This window comes from Schistocerca serialis, chromosome 3 (genome assembly GCF_023864345.2).
Source record: "Schistocerca serialis cubense isolate TAMUIC-IGC-003099 chromosome 3, iqSchSeri2.2, whole genome shotgun sequence".
NCBI lineage: Eukaryota > Metazoa > Arthropoda > Insecta > Orthoptera > Acrididae > Schistocerca > Schistocerca serialis.
The window spans coordinates 903949884-903968238 of NC_064640.1; the positions used below are offsets into that span (position 1 = coordinate 903949884).

At 37.0% G+C, this 18355-nt stretch overlaps 1 protein-coding gene across 1 annotated transcript in view; it reads right to left on the reverse strand.

Annotated features, from left to right (window-relative positions):
• Positions 1 to 3380: 3380 nt before the first annotated feature.
• Positions 3381 to 18355, reverse strand: part of LOC126471155 (cyclin-T) — a 124831-nt gene continuing 109856 nt past the window's right edge. The window contains exon 10 of the mRNA XM_050099256.1: positions 3381 to 5521. Within this exon, the coding sequence (XP_049955213.1) occupies positions 5447 to 5521 (75 nt within the window). The 3' untranslated portion in view covers positions 3381 to 5446. The remainder of the gene's footprint in view (positions 5522 to 18355) is intronic.

Below are 18355 nucleotides of genomic sequence, written 5' to 3' on the forward strand. Positions count from 1 at the left end.
CACAGCCTCATTAGCAATTTAAACAGATGCATTATGTCTGAACCAAAAATGCTCTTCTTATTCTCTTTATCGGCATTGTTTCTTACATCACACCAATATACATTTTACAAACAACATACAAAACACTTAAGTAACAATGAACCACACTATCAATGTATGGGATGAAGCTTAGAAGCAACATACAGCATAGGTCACTATCATAGGCTTCATAAAAGTTTATAAGGTAAAAATATCCCTGTGTACCAATTGCATCAGCACACTAGAGATAAGATCACAAGCAGTGCCTTGTGAAAGCTACTATACAAAAATAAACAGCTTTTATAATACAGGGAACATCTGACTTATTATTTATGTGTTTATAAATGACTTGATGAGATAACAAGTTATATATTACAGGAGATTACTTCTGGGGATGAGTGAACAACCCATCCATCTTTAACTTCTCTCTCTGCCCCCAGAGCTTTTACTCATCTTCCAGAGATGATTAAAATTTCAACAGTAAAGTCTCTTATGACAAAGTATGAAAAATCATAACATTCTTCTCACAACATGAAAAACACACACAAACACGCACCCGCACGTGCACACACGCACACGCACGCGCACACGCGCACCCACCCACACACACACACACACACACACACACACACACACACACGCTATTTTACCATCCGAAATAATCCTTAAAATTTTGTGTGTTTTGCATTTGGTGTGTTGAAAAAGACACTTGTTGCTTCTTGTTTTTCAGTGCATATGAATGTCCCTTAATTCTCACACTGCCATTAAACTCATATTACTTCAGTTCCTCATAACACTAGTTTCATTTAAGAGGCATGTTAAGTACTAAAAAACAAGCTACTGAAATATACAAAAACACATAATATCAAAATGGAAACCCAGGGTGAATAGTACACCAGTATATACATTCCACCGGATAATTATTCATATCACACTACCAAAATGTGAAGAGAATACACTGGTATGAACATCTGGGAGCCAACTGTTACTCAAATAGAGGAAACTTCACTGGTGTTACTTATTGCATATTTGGTTACTATGAGCTATAGTTATCTGTTAGACAAAACACATATTCAATGTATATAGACAATTCAGAACACAAAAGCTTTAGAATCACAAACACCCAAGGGTACATCTTCAAAATACTTCCAATTTTTACATACATTCATGACCAGTACATTTAATTTTATGAAATGGTCTCTTGTGAATTCCACATCATACAAATGAATGGCAGAGATAGAAAAGAAGTGGTGTGTTCACATTTCACAATTTTGTACTCCACTGCATAGTGCGTGTTTTGCAAGCAAGCTCTCGCTCTCTCTCTCTCTCCCTCCCTCCCTCCCCCCCCCCCTCCCACATGCATGCATGCGCACACACTAAGTACAACAAATGCCAAATCAAAACATATTACTGTTATATATAATACTTTAGGTAACTGAACTTTGTAACTTTCTACTTTACAATGGAGTAGCATAGGTGATGGAGATGAAACAGTACAGAAGAAACACACAAGTTTTCAGTTTTGAGAGTGAAATATTGAGCAAGGTAACTCATCTTTCATGTCACTTTTCTTTCAAAAGTCTCTTTAATAAATAACACTTTGAATTATTAACAACATAAAAGAAAAAAATTATGGACCAATTTATATAACTCTCCAAAAATGTATGAGCTGTCCAAACCCAAAAATTACATGCCCACCATCAAAAGTTTACAAGAAAATCTGCATAATTGTGCACACATAAATGCTATGCTACAGTTACATGTGAGAAAAAGGAGAACAGATTCAGAAAATCGTGCACACACACACACACACACACACACACACACACACACACACACACACACACACACACACACACACAAACACACAAACACACAAAAATAAGGAAATGCAAGCACGTGTAAGGAATGATAAGAGCCAAAGAGCATGATCCAAAATATTTACCATCTTTCTCTCATTACAGCATTCTTCCCCAGAAAAGGTAAAAAGGGGTTAAGTTTAATGAAAGGGAGGAACACGGGCCCAAAGTTTATGAAGGTAACTTCTTATATATCTTACATACAAATTTTAAAAAATTAAATGTACAATACAGTCTCTTAAGGTCAAGCAACAAGAGACAAGGGGAAAAACTCAAATGAATGAATACTTGCACATTATAATGAACAAAGCCCATAGGTGCTTTAAATTACCTCAATAACATTTACAATCAAAGTTCTGAGAGTCTCCCTGCTCTCCCTAATCTTTCTTTATTTTTTGCTCTCAAAAATGTTCTTTCCTTTCTCTCACTTCCTATAAAGCCACACAATTGGAGCTTACTCTTCTTGGCATTTTGGGGCACAATCTTCTGTATCTTTTAACAACCAATTTTTCATTGCCATGTAATATATACTGGGTATTGTGGGTGCTGATAATCTCAGCAATGAGTGCCCCTAAGCTCCAAACACACACCAGGTAGTGTGTTACCTCAAAGAAAATTGTGTTATCTTCCTTTACTTAATATCTGGATGATGTGAGCTAAAGCTATTCATATTGATTTATTTAATAAAAAGTGAACATTTATAGCTACTTTTATGCACTTGACTTATTGTGATGTGTGATGAAGGGGAACATTTCATTTCACTGATATCTTCTGCTGTTTTCATATGCACTAATTCATTAATTTAGAAAGACTTCATGTATCACTAGCAAGGAACAAAGTGTAACGTTCAAACTGGCAGAGCCTGAGGTGGCTGGAATATGTGTAATGGGAGTGGTCAACATGAAATAAGTGTAGGAAATGAGCAAATACATTGTACAAAATATTTTTACTTGTCATTCACATGCAGTGATCCTAACTGAATGAAATATAGTATGTTTCTTGGCTGATTTCCAGATAAAACAGATGCATAATCAAAAGTCATTTCTCATGCAGCAGCTGCTAGATTATGCTGTAGGTTTGTCATTTTTAACAACTCTCTTCGGAGCATTTACACCAATGGTGGAATTTTTTACTCACACAGACTCTGCTGTTAATGAAATTTGACAAAACCTGAAACAAACTCATTGAAGCAATTTTCTAATATACAATGTCACACTTTTACTGTCACAGCAAATCTTTGAACTGAAATGAGCCACAAGAATTGTGAAACCTGACAAATTGGGCAGGTAAGAGTACGTAGAAATGGAACAGATACTTCATTCACACTCATTTCCTCACACTTCTCTTTCATATGTCATGGGGTACATAACAGTACTAGACAATATTGCCGCCTAAGCAAATTCCACCTCTATACAGTCCCCCCCCCCCCCCCCTCCTCCTCCTGCTGCTGCTGCTGCTACCGGTCTGTGGGGGAGGGGGGGGGGGGGGGGGGAGGGAGGGAGGGAGGGAGGGAGGGGGCCTTTTCTCAGTGATTTGATCATGTGAGTCACAAAGAATATCGGAAACATTGGAAATGATAATCAAGAAAGTGTTCCTTAGAGTGACAGGAGACTACAAGTGTGCTCATTACAGCACAAAAGTATGTACAAGAGGAATTCTGCAAAGCATTGCAACTATTTTTTCATTCAAGTACTGCCATATCTGTTCTAGTCTCCTGTAAAGCACAAAATTCCCTGAATATTACAGTCATTGCTCTTAAGATACTGATGTAATTATTGGTATACATGCATAGTATGTAACAAAACTTGAAAACAGAGTGGTATGAGTGGGAATAAATGCTGTGCTGAGTTAATGGTTTTGGGCAGAGGCTAGTTCAATTTAAAAACATTCAACTCTTAACATTCTTACTTTTTGTTAAAAATCTTTGTAGGTCCTCTTGATCATGCCCAATAATGTATACAAGATCTACCCAACAGCAAATGGTTAATCGCATACAGAATGTACATTGTAGAAAAGCAGGAGAGCCCATGAAATAAACATAATAATAATAATAATAATACACATAACACCCACAGAACACTATCAACTGAAATAGACACACCAAAATCAAGGAGAACAAAAAGTTACAGTGTACATGAAAGTTCATTGACATTAGCATGATACATCACAGTTCTATCACACAGTAATACACCATGTAACACTGAAAAACTAACATTGCCAATCTTGAACAACTAAGTATTTAGTACATCAATCTTATGGGCACCAGGTTGAAATCTTTAAATTAACACAGATCAAAACATTGCAGTTCCTAATTTTATCTTACGAGATGAATAAATTCTTTATCTGAACAACAGTTCACAGACATTATACTGGAGGTGGTAGTGAGCTGATGACTAAGTCAATTTTAAAAATTAAAAGCAACAGCAACAACAAAAACAAAAACAACAACAACAACAAAATAATACTATCAGCAGCACTGACTATATTCAGATACAAAAATGCAACATAGCATAGCAACAAAATAAATTATCTGAATGAAAATTATTATTATAAGCCTTAACTTACAGTATTCTACTACTGTTTTCATGTGACAGAAACTCTGTAAACTATAGCCTAATAACAGGTAATTCCTCCCATATTATCATTTGTGTGATATTTGTTACAACATATATACAGCTGCAAACAGTACAGATTTTTCACTTGGATATATCGTAAATAGGAAGTCACCTATGCGAAGTAACAGATAATTACAGTGTGTGTCAAATAACTGCATGGCAATGTAACACTGTAGTGTCACATGATCACTATGGCTTTCTAATAGTAATCCTCATACAATCTGCTCAAAAGTTGTTACCGCTAACAAAAATAAGAAAGGCAGAGAAGTATTTTAAATAAATCATGAGTAGCAATAAACTACAAAACAGAAAACTACTCTCTCTCTCTCTCTCTCTCTCTCTCTCTCTCTCTCTCTCTCTCACACACACACACACACACACACACACACACACACACACACACAAGCACAAATAATTCAGCTTAATCAATGAGCAGGGTTATCACACCAAATTTAATTTGGCATACTCCATCATCTAAAAGTTGCATCTTAATAGCCATTTTGTTGTCAATAAAAAGGCATTCAAAACAATCTTTCTAATAATATGAAGGCAGAAGACTTTGGAGCAAATAAATAAATAATGTGTACAATTTCGATATCAATTATCTTAAAAACATGAAGACAATCTGTACATTCCATTCTGTATGAATACGCATGTCTATGAATTACTTTGTATTTGAGGGTAAAATACAGCATATAAAGATGAATGATTGGAATAAAAGCTGATAGCACTATTAAATTAAGACAGATACAAGCAATGAAGAAGTTCCCTGATACCGCTTTCAATCATATTTTAAAATACACAATTCAAAGTCATTCTTGTTCAATAAAAGATACAAAAATAAAAACAAGGAAATAAATCAAAAACTTTTGGTGATCTATCTGTTTAATTCAACAGCTAGCTAAATTCAATATAAGAAATTCTAAAGAATTTGTTTTTGAAAACACAACTGCATTATTGCTCTTCATCAACTGATGCATTTTCTCCTTTCGCGTGCATCACACTGGTGCTCACAGGCTTTGGCATCACCTGAAACATCAAAACACAGATGTCACATTCAACCATGTACAAATATAGTTTAAATCTTAGAGCCAAACGAATCATAAGGCAACCAGATGTTAGTACTACCCACGTGCAATGGAAATCTAAAATCCAGGTAGCTCAATGATGATTCAAACTCTGCCCGCGAAACACATTTTATCATTTTTTCATGCTACAAACAAATTGCCATAAAAATCAGTAATACAATTCATTAAATTGCCTTCAATTATTTAAGATAAATAGTCTGAATAACATTACACATTACAGATGAATACTGAAGGGAATGAGGTACTATATTGTCATGTCATCTTCAAAGTTCTGAACGTAAATTACAGTATCAAAGCATATAAATCCTTTAAGCTCTTCTTCTAAATTTTCTAAAGTCTTCCCCTATACAGGCAGTATGTATGTAGCTGAAATTCTATTTCTGATTATAATGCACATGTGTATGTAGGAATGTCCAGAACTTCTCAGCCTGATCCACTCGGTCCTCCAAGTTCCAGTGTTGCTACACAATAGAGTGGACCACAATATGAGAAGCAGCTTAATCTTTGAATACTAAGGTGAATACTGAATGCTGGGCCCCTATAAAATTCCCAACAAAACAAGGTCACACACTGCCTAAAATTCTGAATTCCTGAAGAAAGTGCATAGTGATGCTTCTAACACACAGTACCTGAATAACAGGCAACATGTTTTACAGGGAACTGCTAAGTGCAATAATGGTCACAGTGGACACCTGTCCACAGAAATTGTGGAAAGTAGTATTGAGTAGGACATACTTTGCAACTGATGAGTGAATATTGCTTTCTCAGAAACAACAATTCTTCACAGGCTGCACGATTTGCCGATAAAGAAAGTGATTGTGATTGAAGCTACAGAAAGTCAAGCAAATGCAACAGCAAGTATTTTTTGAAGGCATATATTCATTAATGTCACATTACAAACATTTTACGATAAAAAAGGCTGAACTGAAAAATATTACATGATGCAATGGAAGTAATGACTGAAAGAACAAAGCACAACTAATGTTAAAAATGACTAGTTTAAATGAGTAACAATTACAATAGCTACCTGACAGACTAAAAATGTCAACTTGTATACAGGACAAATTATGCAAGTTTGAAAAGTAAAAGAGAGGCACTGGCAGAGTTGAAACTCTGCAGGTAGGTCATGAGCCATGCCCGAACAGCTCAGTTGGTAGAAGCACTGCCCACAAAAACCAATGTTCTAGGTTCAGGACACACAGTTTTAATCTATTAGGACATTCCAACACAGAGCACACACTGTCACAGGCTAAGTTTCATTCTGGAACTGTTTTAATACATTATGCAAGCCTTTTCTCTCATACCTCAATCCTGCACAGTGGGTGAAAAGCTGCAGACACACTAAATATTTACTTTAGCTTCTGGAGGGCTCAGTTCACGTGATGTGTGCCGGTAAAGTGAATGTAACATAAGGATGCGTGCCATGGGCAACTGCATGTCAATTAACCACAATGAAGGTTATGTTAGGTTAGGTTAGGTCATGTTATGTTATGTTATGTTCGCAATAACAGCACCTTCATCACTGTAGTTGCATACTCAGTTTTAAACCACAAAATTTTGTCTCAATTATTAAAACTGGCAGAAGAAACTTCCATTTGAGAATAAAACTGTCACATCTAAATATTCATTAACCCTTCAGAATGCATTACATTTTTACATCATAATAATACTCGTATGTTGCCCACTCACGATTAACCACATGTGCATGCACTGTGTGTGTGTGAGGGGGGGGGGGGGGGTCGTATCAGATTGTGTTAATTTTTTCTGCAACACATTTTGTAATGCCACAAAATATTGTATGTTTATTTTCTTGTCTAGCATAAAAATAGTGCAATCCTTAAGGTAACCAATAATTTCAATTTTTATTAGTTACATGTACATTTCACATACATTTTTACTAGTTACATGTACATTTCACATACATTTTTACTAGTTACATGTACAAAACAAACCCAATATTTTCCTCCAGGGTGATTTGTATTTTAACAAGTGAAACATCATAAATGAAAAAAAAAACATAGATAGCTGGTTTATTCTGTACATTGATGCAGTAAATGAACAGCTAATTAAGTATATATTTCGGATGTACAAAATGAAAAAACAAAAGCTAGTTTTCAAAAGCTCATCAGTGCTTAAGTCACTATAGATGAAGCTCTAACTCAGTTGGGATCAGGACATGGCCATAGCCCGCTTACAGAATCATTTCATCATTCACTTGAAGTGAGTAAAAACAAACACAAAAAACTTAAATAACTGTGGCCAAGTAGATATTTGAATCCAGTTCCTCCCAAATATGAGTCCTCTGGCTTTTGCACCATACCTCCTCACTAACTAACGTTTTATTACCATCCTCTGGCAGTTTCCTCACAACAAACATACTTAGCAACAAATTAGAAAAAACTTCTTTCCTGGTCATTTTTCAAAACAGCCCACTTGATATTTTTCTCCATAGTGATCCTGGGCATTCTGTGTAATATTATGGGTCCGACCAGAGACTCTTTTCTTGTCTATACAGGGCATGGAAAAAGTAACTGTCATTTTAACAGGGATCACTGCTCAAGTGATACAATCTTAGGAGAGATCTCAATGGTAACTTAAACCACTGCTATCTCCTGTTAAGGCCTGCAACTTGTCTGGCAAACACCATAGTTTAAATTCTAAAACTTCTTTCCCAAATCTCACCTATTTCATATAGAATCTGAAAATGGCCAATGTATGGCTGTACCCAGTTATGATTCCCCCTCCCCCCCTCATGATACTGTCTACAATAAAGAGAAGTGCATATCCAGTTTTCATTAGCCTGTAAACTCCAAATTTCACTGTAATAGTTAGTTCTATTACAGTGAACTAACTACCCTATTCAAATCAAATTTGTTATTAAGAAAACCACACTTTCTCCAATACAATACATCCACATAATTCAAAATCAGTAATTTTATCATATCATAGCTTTTGATGTTGACAATATCTTGTGAAACAGTGCTGTAATTTTTCAGTAATTTTCACAAGCAGCCCTGTACTGTGCCTTTACCTTCACAAAAACATACCTATATGTAAACAGTTTTTGTAATTATTGTGTTAAAATTTCTGAAGAGAAATTTACCACAGCATGGTGTAATGCACTGGCTATTCCACAGGACTTGTTTGTGGAAAAGGGGTCAAACAACCCCGATTTTATCTTTCTGTAATTTCTTCAAGCAAATCCCTGGGGTAAAGTTATCAACAGATCCCAAGCTAATTTCTTTCCATTCTCTTGTTAAACTGAGCTAAATTTAGCAAAAGATATATCAATAATAGTTACTTTTCAAGCTATGCATTTTCATAGACCTCTGAAATGTGCTATGGTTACAAGTAAACAGTGACTGGTAACAATAAACTTGTTTCATTCAATAAAAAACATTTTTAAATCATCATTTGCAAAATTTACATACAAAACAGTACTCTGATAATGTCTTGAAACATGGATGAGTAAGAAGCACTACACCTATGAAACCCACCACAGTTATTGCTTCCACTGGTAAAGATACCATACAAAATGACTGACTATATGGGCAATTTAAGTGGAAAAAGAGACTAGGGAGAAGAATACTTAGTATGATAGTTAGAATACTTAATATAATAGTTATAAATAAAAATACATTTTAGAGTACTGACTTCATAAAGCAATACTGTACTCTCCCCTTCAAATTAGTATCTATCAAATTATTCAGGTAGCAATATGATATAAGACACTGGTTTTGTTTTGATGATGTGTGGTGTTATGTCCAGCTTTTGTCATTCTGACCCACCTTTTTCTAAAATTCTACGGGAAAATGGTATGATTATTTCTTTATACCAAAGCTACTACTAATAACTTTGTCCATATCTGTCCAACTAGTTTATGCTCCAATTATAATGACCTAAATGGCAATAATTGCAATCATTTTTAAAAAATTAAAGCAGGAAAGACTTTCCAGTCAGTAGCCAGGAAGCAACTTTTTATAGCTATTGGGTCTTGTTCCGGTTTTCCTCATGTAGAACACGGCTGATATAAATTCTTACTTTCTTTTGGCCAATTAATTACATCTCTTTTACAGTATTCATCATCCTGTGTGGAAACTACAAAAATCTATACAAAGTTAGATCACATGGGCATCAGACTATTCTCCATTCAGGAACATTTGATACAGCCAACCATGGTGCCAGGTGCTACATAATGATAATGAAACCTTCATATTAACAGGCATTTCTGTTGTAGATTCTCACACAGCCTTTTTTTTTTGTAAATGTAAAAAATGTTTGTCTAGTTTTTGTTCTAAATGAACAATTTAAGATTATGAGGTGAAGTAATTCAATCCTTTTTTAACATCTGCTCCAAAACAATAACAGGTTGTACTCCACAACAGATAACAGGATGTGTTGTGTTACACTGAAATTTACAATTGTTTTGTTTCTCCACTATGGTAGTGCAGCCACAAACATTGTAATATGATGATCACCCAAGTTTCTTACACAATGCAAATGACAGTATTTCTGCGGCCCCCTCCCCTTATTTACACAAAAAAGAATGGCTCAAATTTTGCAATTATTCCCTTATTCCTGTATCTTTTTTTCTTTTTTTCCAGATTTGCGGTACTAACACAAATTTACTGTATCAGAAACTTGATCATTGGTCTTTTGACTACTCAAAAGTTCAAAGAAAATTTTGTCTTGTTTTTTCTGATACTGGTTACTAAGAAATGGTCTTGTCTTGGCAAGAATCCAAAAGATGGTGTTATTTGTAATTGCGCTCTCTCTCTCTCTCTCTCTCTCTCTCTCTCTCTCTCACACACACACACACACACACACACACACACACACACACACACACACACACACACACACACACATTCTTTTATTGTTCATGGAGTATAACTATGTAGTATTTCAAAAACTGTTGACTAAAACAGATAGGTTTTTGTTGGCTGTTGGTTACAATTACATAAAACTTAACTACACACTTGGGTAACTAGATTCATAATCTTGCAAGTGTGAGAGGAAAAAGATTGTTACCCATATAATCTGAATTATGTATACACTGATGAACCAAACCATTAATGTGTGTTGGTCTACCTTTGGAAGACAATACAGCAGCAATACTGCATGACAAGGTGTCAACTAGTGTTTGATCAGTTTCTAGGGGTATGTAGCTGTAGATGTCTACATACAGGGCATGCAATTCTTGTAAATTACATGTTGCTAGTTTAAGGGTAGTACAAGTTTATATGCCAACTAGCTCTGCAGATGATGAAGAAATTGATGAAATGTATGACGAGATAAAAGAAATTATTCAGGTAGTGAAGGTAGACGAAAATTTAATAGTCATGGGTGACTGGAATTCGTCAGTAGAAAAAGGGAGAGAAGGAAACATAGTAGGTGAATATGGATTGGGGGGAAGAAATGAAAGAGGAAGCCGCCTTGTAGAATTTTGCACAGAGCATAACTTAATCATAGCTAACACTTGGTTCAAGAATCATAAAAGAAGGTTGTATACCTGGAAGAATCCTGGAGATACTAAAAGGTATCAGATAGATTATATAATGGTAAGACAGAGATTTAGGAACCAGGTTTTAAATTGTAAGACATTTCCAGGGGCAGATGTGGATTCTGACCACAATCTATTGGTTATGAACTGCAGATTGAAACTGAAGAAACTGCAAAAAGGTGGGAATTTAAGGAGATGGGACCTGGATAAACTGAAAGAACCAGAGGTTGTAGAGAGTTTGAGGGAGAGCATAAGGGAACAATTGACAGGAATGGGGGAAAGAAATACAGTAGAAGAAGAATGGGTAGCTCTGAGGGATCAAGTAGTGAAGGCAGCAAACGATCAAGTAGGTAAAAAGAAGAGGGCTAGTAGAAATCCTTGGGTAACAGAAGAAATATTGAATTTAATTGATGAAAGGAGAAAATATAAAAATGCAGTAAATGAAGCAGGCAAAACGGAATACAAACGTCTCAAAAATGAGATCGACAGGAAGTGCAAAATGGCTAAGCAGGGATGGCTAGAGGACAAATGTAAGGATGTAGAGGCTTGTCTCACTAGGGGTAAGATAGATACTCCTACAGGAAAATTAAAGAGACCTTTGGAGAGAAGAGAACCACTTGTATGAATATCAAGAGCTCAGATGGCAACCCAGTTCTAAGCAAAGAAGGGAAGGCAGAAAGGTGGAAGGAGTATACAGAGGGTTTATACAAGGGCGATGAACTTGAGGACAATATTATGGAAATGGAAGAGGATGTAGATGAAGACGAAATGGGAGATAAGATACTGCGTGAAGAGTTTGACAGAGCACTGAAAGACCTGAGTCGAAACAAGGCCCCGGGAATAGACAACATTCCATTAGAACTACTGATGGCCTTGGGAGTGCCAGTCATGACAAAACTCTACCACCTGGTGAGCAAGATGTATAAGACAGGCAAAATACCCTCAGACTTCAAGAAGAATATAATAATTCCAATCCCAAAGAAAGCAGGTGTTGACAGATGTTAAAATTACCGAACTATCAGTTTAATAAGTCACAGCTGCAAAATACTAACGCGAATTCTTCACAGATGAATGGAAAAACTGGTAGAAGCGGACCTCGGGGAAGATCAGTTAGGATTCCGTAGAAATGTTGGAACACGTGAGGCAATACTAACCTTACGACTTATCTTAGAAGGAAGATTAAGAAAAGCCAAACCTATGTTTCTATCATTTGTAGATTTAGAGAAAGCTTTTGACGATGTTAACTGGAATACTCTCTTTCAAATTCTGAAGGTGGCAGGGGTAAAATACAGAGAGCGAAAGGCTATTTACAATTTGTACAGAAACCAGATGGCAGTTATAAGAGTCGAGGGGCATGAAAGGGAAGCAGTGGTTGGGAAAGGAGTGAGACAGCGTTGTAGCCTGTCCCCGATGTTATTCAATCTGTATATTGAGCAAGCAGTAAAGGAAACAAAAGAAAAATTCGGAGTAGGTATTAAAATTCATGGATAAGAAGTAAAAACTTTGAGGTTCGCCGATGACATTGTAATTCTGTCAGAGACAGCAAAGGACTTGGAAGAGCAGTTGAATGGAATGGACAGTGTCTTGAAAGGAGGATATAAGATGAACATCAACAAAAGCAAAACAAGGATAATGGAATGTAGTCAAATTAAATCGGGTGATGCTGAGGGAATTAGATTAGGAAATGAGACACTTAAAGTAGTAAAGGAATTTTGCTATTTAGGGAGTAAAATAACTGATGATGGTCGAAGTAGAGAGGATATCAAATGTAGACTGGCAATGGCAAGGAAATCGTTGCTGAAGAAGAGAAATTTGTTAACATCGAGTATAGATTTAAGTGTCAGGAAGTCGTTTCTGAAAATATTTGTGTGGAGTGTAGCCATGTATGGAAGTGAAACATGAACGATAACTAGTTTGGACAAGAAGAGAATAGAAGCTTTCGAAATGTGGTGCTACAGAAGAATGCTGAAGATAAGGTGGGTAGATCATGTAACTAATGAGGAGGTATTGAATAGGATTGGGGAGAAGAGAAGTTTGTGGCACAACTTGACTAGAAGAAGGGATCGGTTGGTAGGACATGTTTTGAGGCATCAAGGGATCACAAATTTAGCATTGGAGGGCAACATGGAGGGTAAAAATCGTAGAGGGAGACCAAGAGATGAATACACTAAGCAGATTCAGAAGGATGTAGGTTGCAGTAGGTACTGGGAGATGAAGAAGCTTGCACAGGATAGAGTAACATGGAGAGCTGCATCAAACCAGTCTCAGGACTGAAAACCACAACAACAGTTTGTGGGTGCAGACAGCATCCCAGATGTGTTCCATCTGGTTCACATCAGGTGAATTTGTTGAACAATACATCAACATGAGTTCAATATTATGTTTTTTAAACCCTTGTGCCACGATTCTTGTCCTGTGAAACAGATAATTATCTTGCTGGAAGACGCCTCTGCCTGTGGGACAATGCACATAGCCCACAATAACATTAACATAGGCCACAGCTGTCACAGTGCCTTTTATTACTACCATACTTCCCACAGAAGCCAAACTGAATGCCACCAAAGCACATTACTTCCCCCAATGGCCTGCATCCATGGCACGATGCATGGCATTCACCTCAATAACAGCATATCTGTGCATGACCAGAGACCTGATATAATATGAAACATGATATTTTAGACCAGGTGACACAATTTCAGCAATCCTACATTCAATCTCAATGATACCATGCCAACTGTTATCTTAATCGAAATGTTGCGTCAAGATGGCAACACAGAGGGGTCATCTGTTGCGGAGCCCAACGTTCAACAGTATGCAATGAACGATGTACTCAAAAACACTTGTGCCTGGATTCTGATTGTACTCTGTCTTTGTATCTGTCACAGATCATTGCCCATTCTGCTTTACAAGGTGAGCAAGCCTCTGAGTTCCACTTTTTGTCACGAGGTGTGGATGTCCAACATCATCTTGCCTACTCATTGTTTCATCCACTTTCTGTAGATGCTCCAATAGCCAATTAGCTTCACAAGAAGGTAGTCCCAGGCACAGGGACATAACAACGTCTGATGTCAGTGGATATCATCACTAGAATAATTCCCCCATCATCTCTGATCTGCTCATATAGTTTTCTTAGCATGTTACATACCAGCAATGCCACCAAATGGCATTCAATCTCGTGATGGGCAGTGGTCATAATGTTTTGCCTCATCAGCATATTTGTTCACTTACTTCCAATTATTGGAAGTAAAAGAAAAAGGTAGAGGTAGCAGGGTGTTCATGCTACCAACAAAATTAATTCAACTAGTTGGAAGTAAATATATTTCATTGTGTACAATTAGATCATATCTGTCAACTACAACAAGTAACAAAGTAGGAAAATAAACTTTCATATTAAATATTATCAGATTTGTACCAGACTTCTAACATCTTTGACCAATATTTGGTCCTATATCCTAAATTCTGGTCTTCATTAGCAATTTCTCTATCTGCTTTATCATTACACACAATAAGGTATGGCTCTCCCACAATTCTTGATCATATTCTTAATTTGAATACAATAAATTTCCTTGAAAGAAAAAGTCTTCTATCGACAAATCAACACAGATTTATATATCATTGCTCATGCGTAACTCAGTTTGTCTTTTTCTTGCACAGTATCCTGTGAACCATGGATGATGGACATCAGACAGATTCCATACTCCTAGATTTTTGGAAAATCTTTGGTAGTGGCACACTGTAGACTGTTAACAAAGGTCCATGCACATAAAATAGATTCTCAGATATGTGTGTGACTCAAAGAAAGAAAGGAAAGAAGACTGATATTTAACATCCTGTCAACATTGAGGCCATTGGAGATGGGGCACAAATACAGAATTTTTTTAAGGATGGAGAGGAAACTGGTCATGTCCTTTCAAAGCAGTCATTCTGGCATTTGCTTGGAGCAGTTTAGGTAAATCATGGAAAACCAATATCTGGATGGATAGATGTGGATTTTAACTGCTGTCCTCCCAAATGCGAGCCCAGTGTGCTAACCACTGTGCAACCTCATTCCGTAAGACTTTTTAAGTAACAGAAACCAGTATACTGTCCTAGATGGCAAGTTTTCATCAGCGACAATGGTTTTGTCAGGTGTGCCCCAGAGAAATTTGATAGGACTGCTCTTGTTCTCAACATATATAAATGATCTGACGGACAGAGTGAGCAACAATCTGTGACTGTCTGCTGAAGATGCTGTAGTGTATAAGAAAGTGTTGTCTGTGAGTGGCTGTAGTAGAATACAGGATGACTTGTATAGAAGTTCTATTTAGTATGATTAATGGTAGTTCCCTCTAACTGTGAAAAAGTAAGATAATGGGGGTAGGAAACAAAATGATGTGAAGTTTGATTACAGTATTAGTGGGGTGTGCTCGACAGTCATATCAATTAAATATCGTAAGCATGACACTGCAAAGTGACATGAAATGGAATGAGCACGTAGGGGTGGTTGTAATGAAAGCAAAATGTCAACTTCAGTTTACAAGAAGAATTCACATAAAGTATAACTCATCTACAAAGGAAACTGCATACAGAACACTTGTGTGACCCATTCTTGCATCCTGCTAGAGTGTTGGCGATCCCCACCTGCTTGGATTAAAGGAAGACATCATAGCAATCCAGAGGTGCACTGCTACATTTGTTACTGGTAGATCTAATCAACATGCAATTATTACAGAAATGATCCATGAAATTGAATGACAATCCCTGGAGGGAAGAAGACACTCTGTTTACTAAATACTAGTATTTGCAACAGACTGCAGAACTACCCTACTGCTACCAATATACATCTTGCACAAGGATCTCAAAAAGAAGATAAAAGAAATTGTGACTCATATGTAAGCATATATGCAGTTGGTTTTCCCTTGATCCATTTGCGAGTGGAACAGGAAACAGAATGACTAATAGTGGTACAAGGTACTTTACAGCATTCAACATGTGCTGGCTTCCGAAGTATGTACATATGTGTAGAGTCATCTTTCCATGAAGACAAAGGCTCTTCTACTGGGTTCATTATTTAAATTCAACTTTGTTCAAAACTTGCAACTTTTGTTTGCATAACTGCACTATCAGTACTTATGAATAATTTAGACCTAATTTGCAAGTACATTTTGTATGGTTTATAAACACAATTGTATTCTACAATCACAAGTGATTGTTTATTTTGTAGTATCTTCAGAATGATATAATCCCATAAATGTACCCAATTTTCACACTGCAATTTGTTGAAATGACAACACAGCTGTCATTACTTACACACTGTCTCCAAAATGGGTCATCATACCAAGGATCAACACAATCAGTTGAGCAAACCCACCAACAAGCAACAATACCTCAAATTCACAATTGTCATCCTTTTAATACTTCACATAAGTAAACTCTTTTCCCTACAGTTTCAGTTTGGGCAGTCATGGACACTGCATATGCTGCAGCAAGCAGATCTTATCAATATGTGCTGTTAGTCTTCTCCTCGACATTTACTCTGACAGGAAGTACCTTGCTCAGTCAGATACCTAAATACTTCAACTACAATTTTTACAATTTAAACTACCTTTCATCAACACACCTCCTGAGACGCAGAACCCTGTAAACATATGAACAGAGTCTTTCCCATATACCCACCAACAATGATCCTGCGAAACACACTCCTTACAACACATACAGAATAAGCTGAGAAAACAGCCATTGTACCAGTAACTGCAACGTTTGAGTAATGGTAACTACTCTCAATCATTAATTTTGTTTCCTTGTAGAGCTTTCTATTACCAAACCAAAAACCTGCTCAATTTATCTGCAACTTTAATTCATTTTGCAACAACTCACGGTCACGCAACTTTGCACAGAAAAATAAAGAAAATAAAATTTGATCTATCACCTTAAAATATACCAAATATTTCCAACAGGCTTTTTTGGTTAAGATGCTATTCTGGTAACAGATAGAACATTTTTTGGAATTATAAACAGAAAAGAAAATGCAACTCTCAGTTTAATACTGATGAATACAATTTACTTATATTTAAAATGCAGGCAAATTAATAAAATATTTTATCTGGAACACACTGCTGTAGATTTAAAATGCACAATTAAAATATGAGAGCAATGGCCTATTATCTACTGTACACAACGGAAGGACCTTTTCACCTTTGAAATAAAATGGAGCAGTTACGAAAACAGTTTTTGCTTTTTAACCTGTCAGAACTAGCTCCCAGGTTCCCTTCTACAAGAAATACTAAGAAGAAAGCCTCAAAACTTATTTACCTGTGTTGAGACAAATAATCGAAACGTATTAGTTAACAATAAGATGGAAATCATGGGTGAGGAATATAAGAGAAAAACCAAGCTAAATAAATTTACAGAGGGTTATCACCATGAAACAAAAAAAAATTACAAATGTGAAAAGTGTATGGAGAGAGGAGAGCGGGGGGGAGGGGGGGAGAGAGTGTGGGAGGGAGGGGGGTGAGAGAGAGAGAGAGAGAGAGAGAGAGAGAGAGAGAGAGAGAGAGAGAGAGAGAGAGAGGGGGGGGGGGAGGGGGGGGAGGGGGAGGGAGGGGGAGGAGGGGAGAGAGAGAGACGAGGGAGGGAGGGGGGAGAGAGGGGGAGGAGGGGGGGGGGAGAGGAGAGAGAGAGAGAGAGAGAGAGAGAGAGAGAGGAAAGAGAGAGAGAGAGAAAGAGAGAGAGAGAGAGAGAGAGAGAGAGAGAGAGAGGGGGGGGAGGGGGGGGAGAGAGAGAGGGGGGGGGGAGGGGGGGGAGAGAGAGAGAGGGGGGGGAGGAGAGTTGTGTGTGTGTGGGGGGGGGGGGGGGAGAGGATGTGAGTAGGAGTATGCACAGAGATTATTATGATTATTTTATAAATAAAAAGTCAAGAAGCAAATATTTGCAAACCAAGACACAGAGGAATGTAGAAGATTAATTGTAAATTAAATTCAGATGGACTAAAGCCAGTATTTGTATGCACTGGAGCTTATAAGAAGCTCTGGCGTTGACAGGAGATATTCAACTTACGTGAATGTTAAAAGCATCTTAAGGCTTTGTGATGTATTTTCTGCAATACCATGTCGTGTAGTCTCAGTGAACAGTTTGTGATAATCCAGTCTTCTTGACAGTTGTGAATTGGAAAATGTTAATATGATTTCACCCCTAGCAAATTGCACACACTTGTACCTCCTAATCTTGCAGCTCGTAGGGCCCATTTGGTTCTCCAACATAATATTTCATCATTCAATTTGCAAACAGCACATT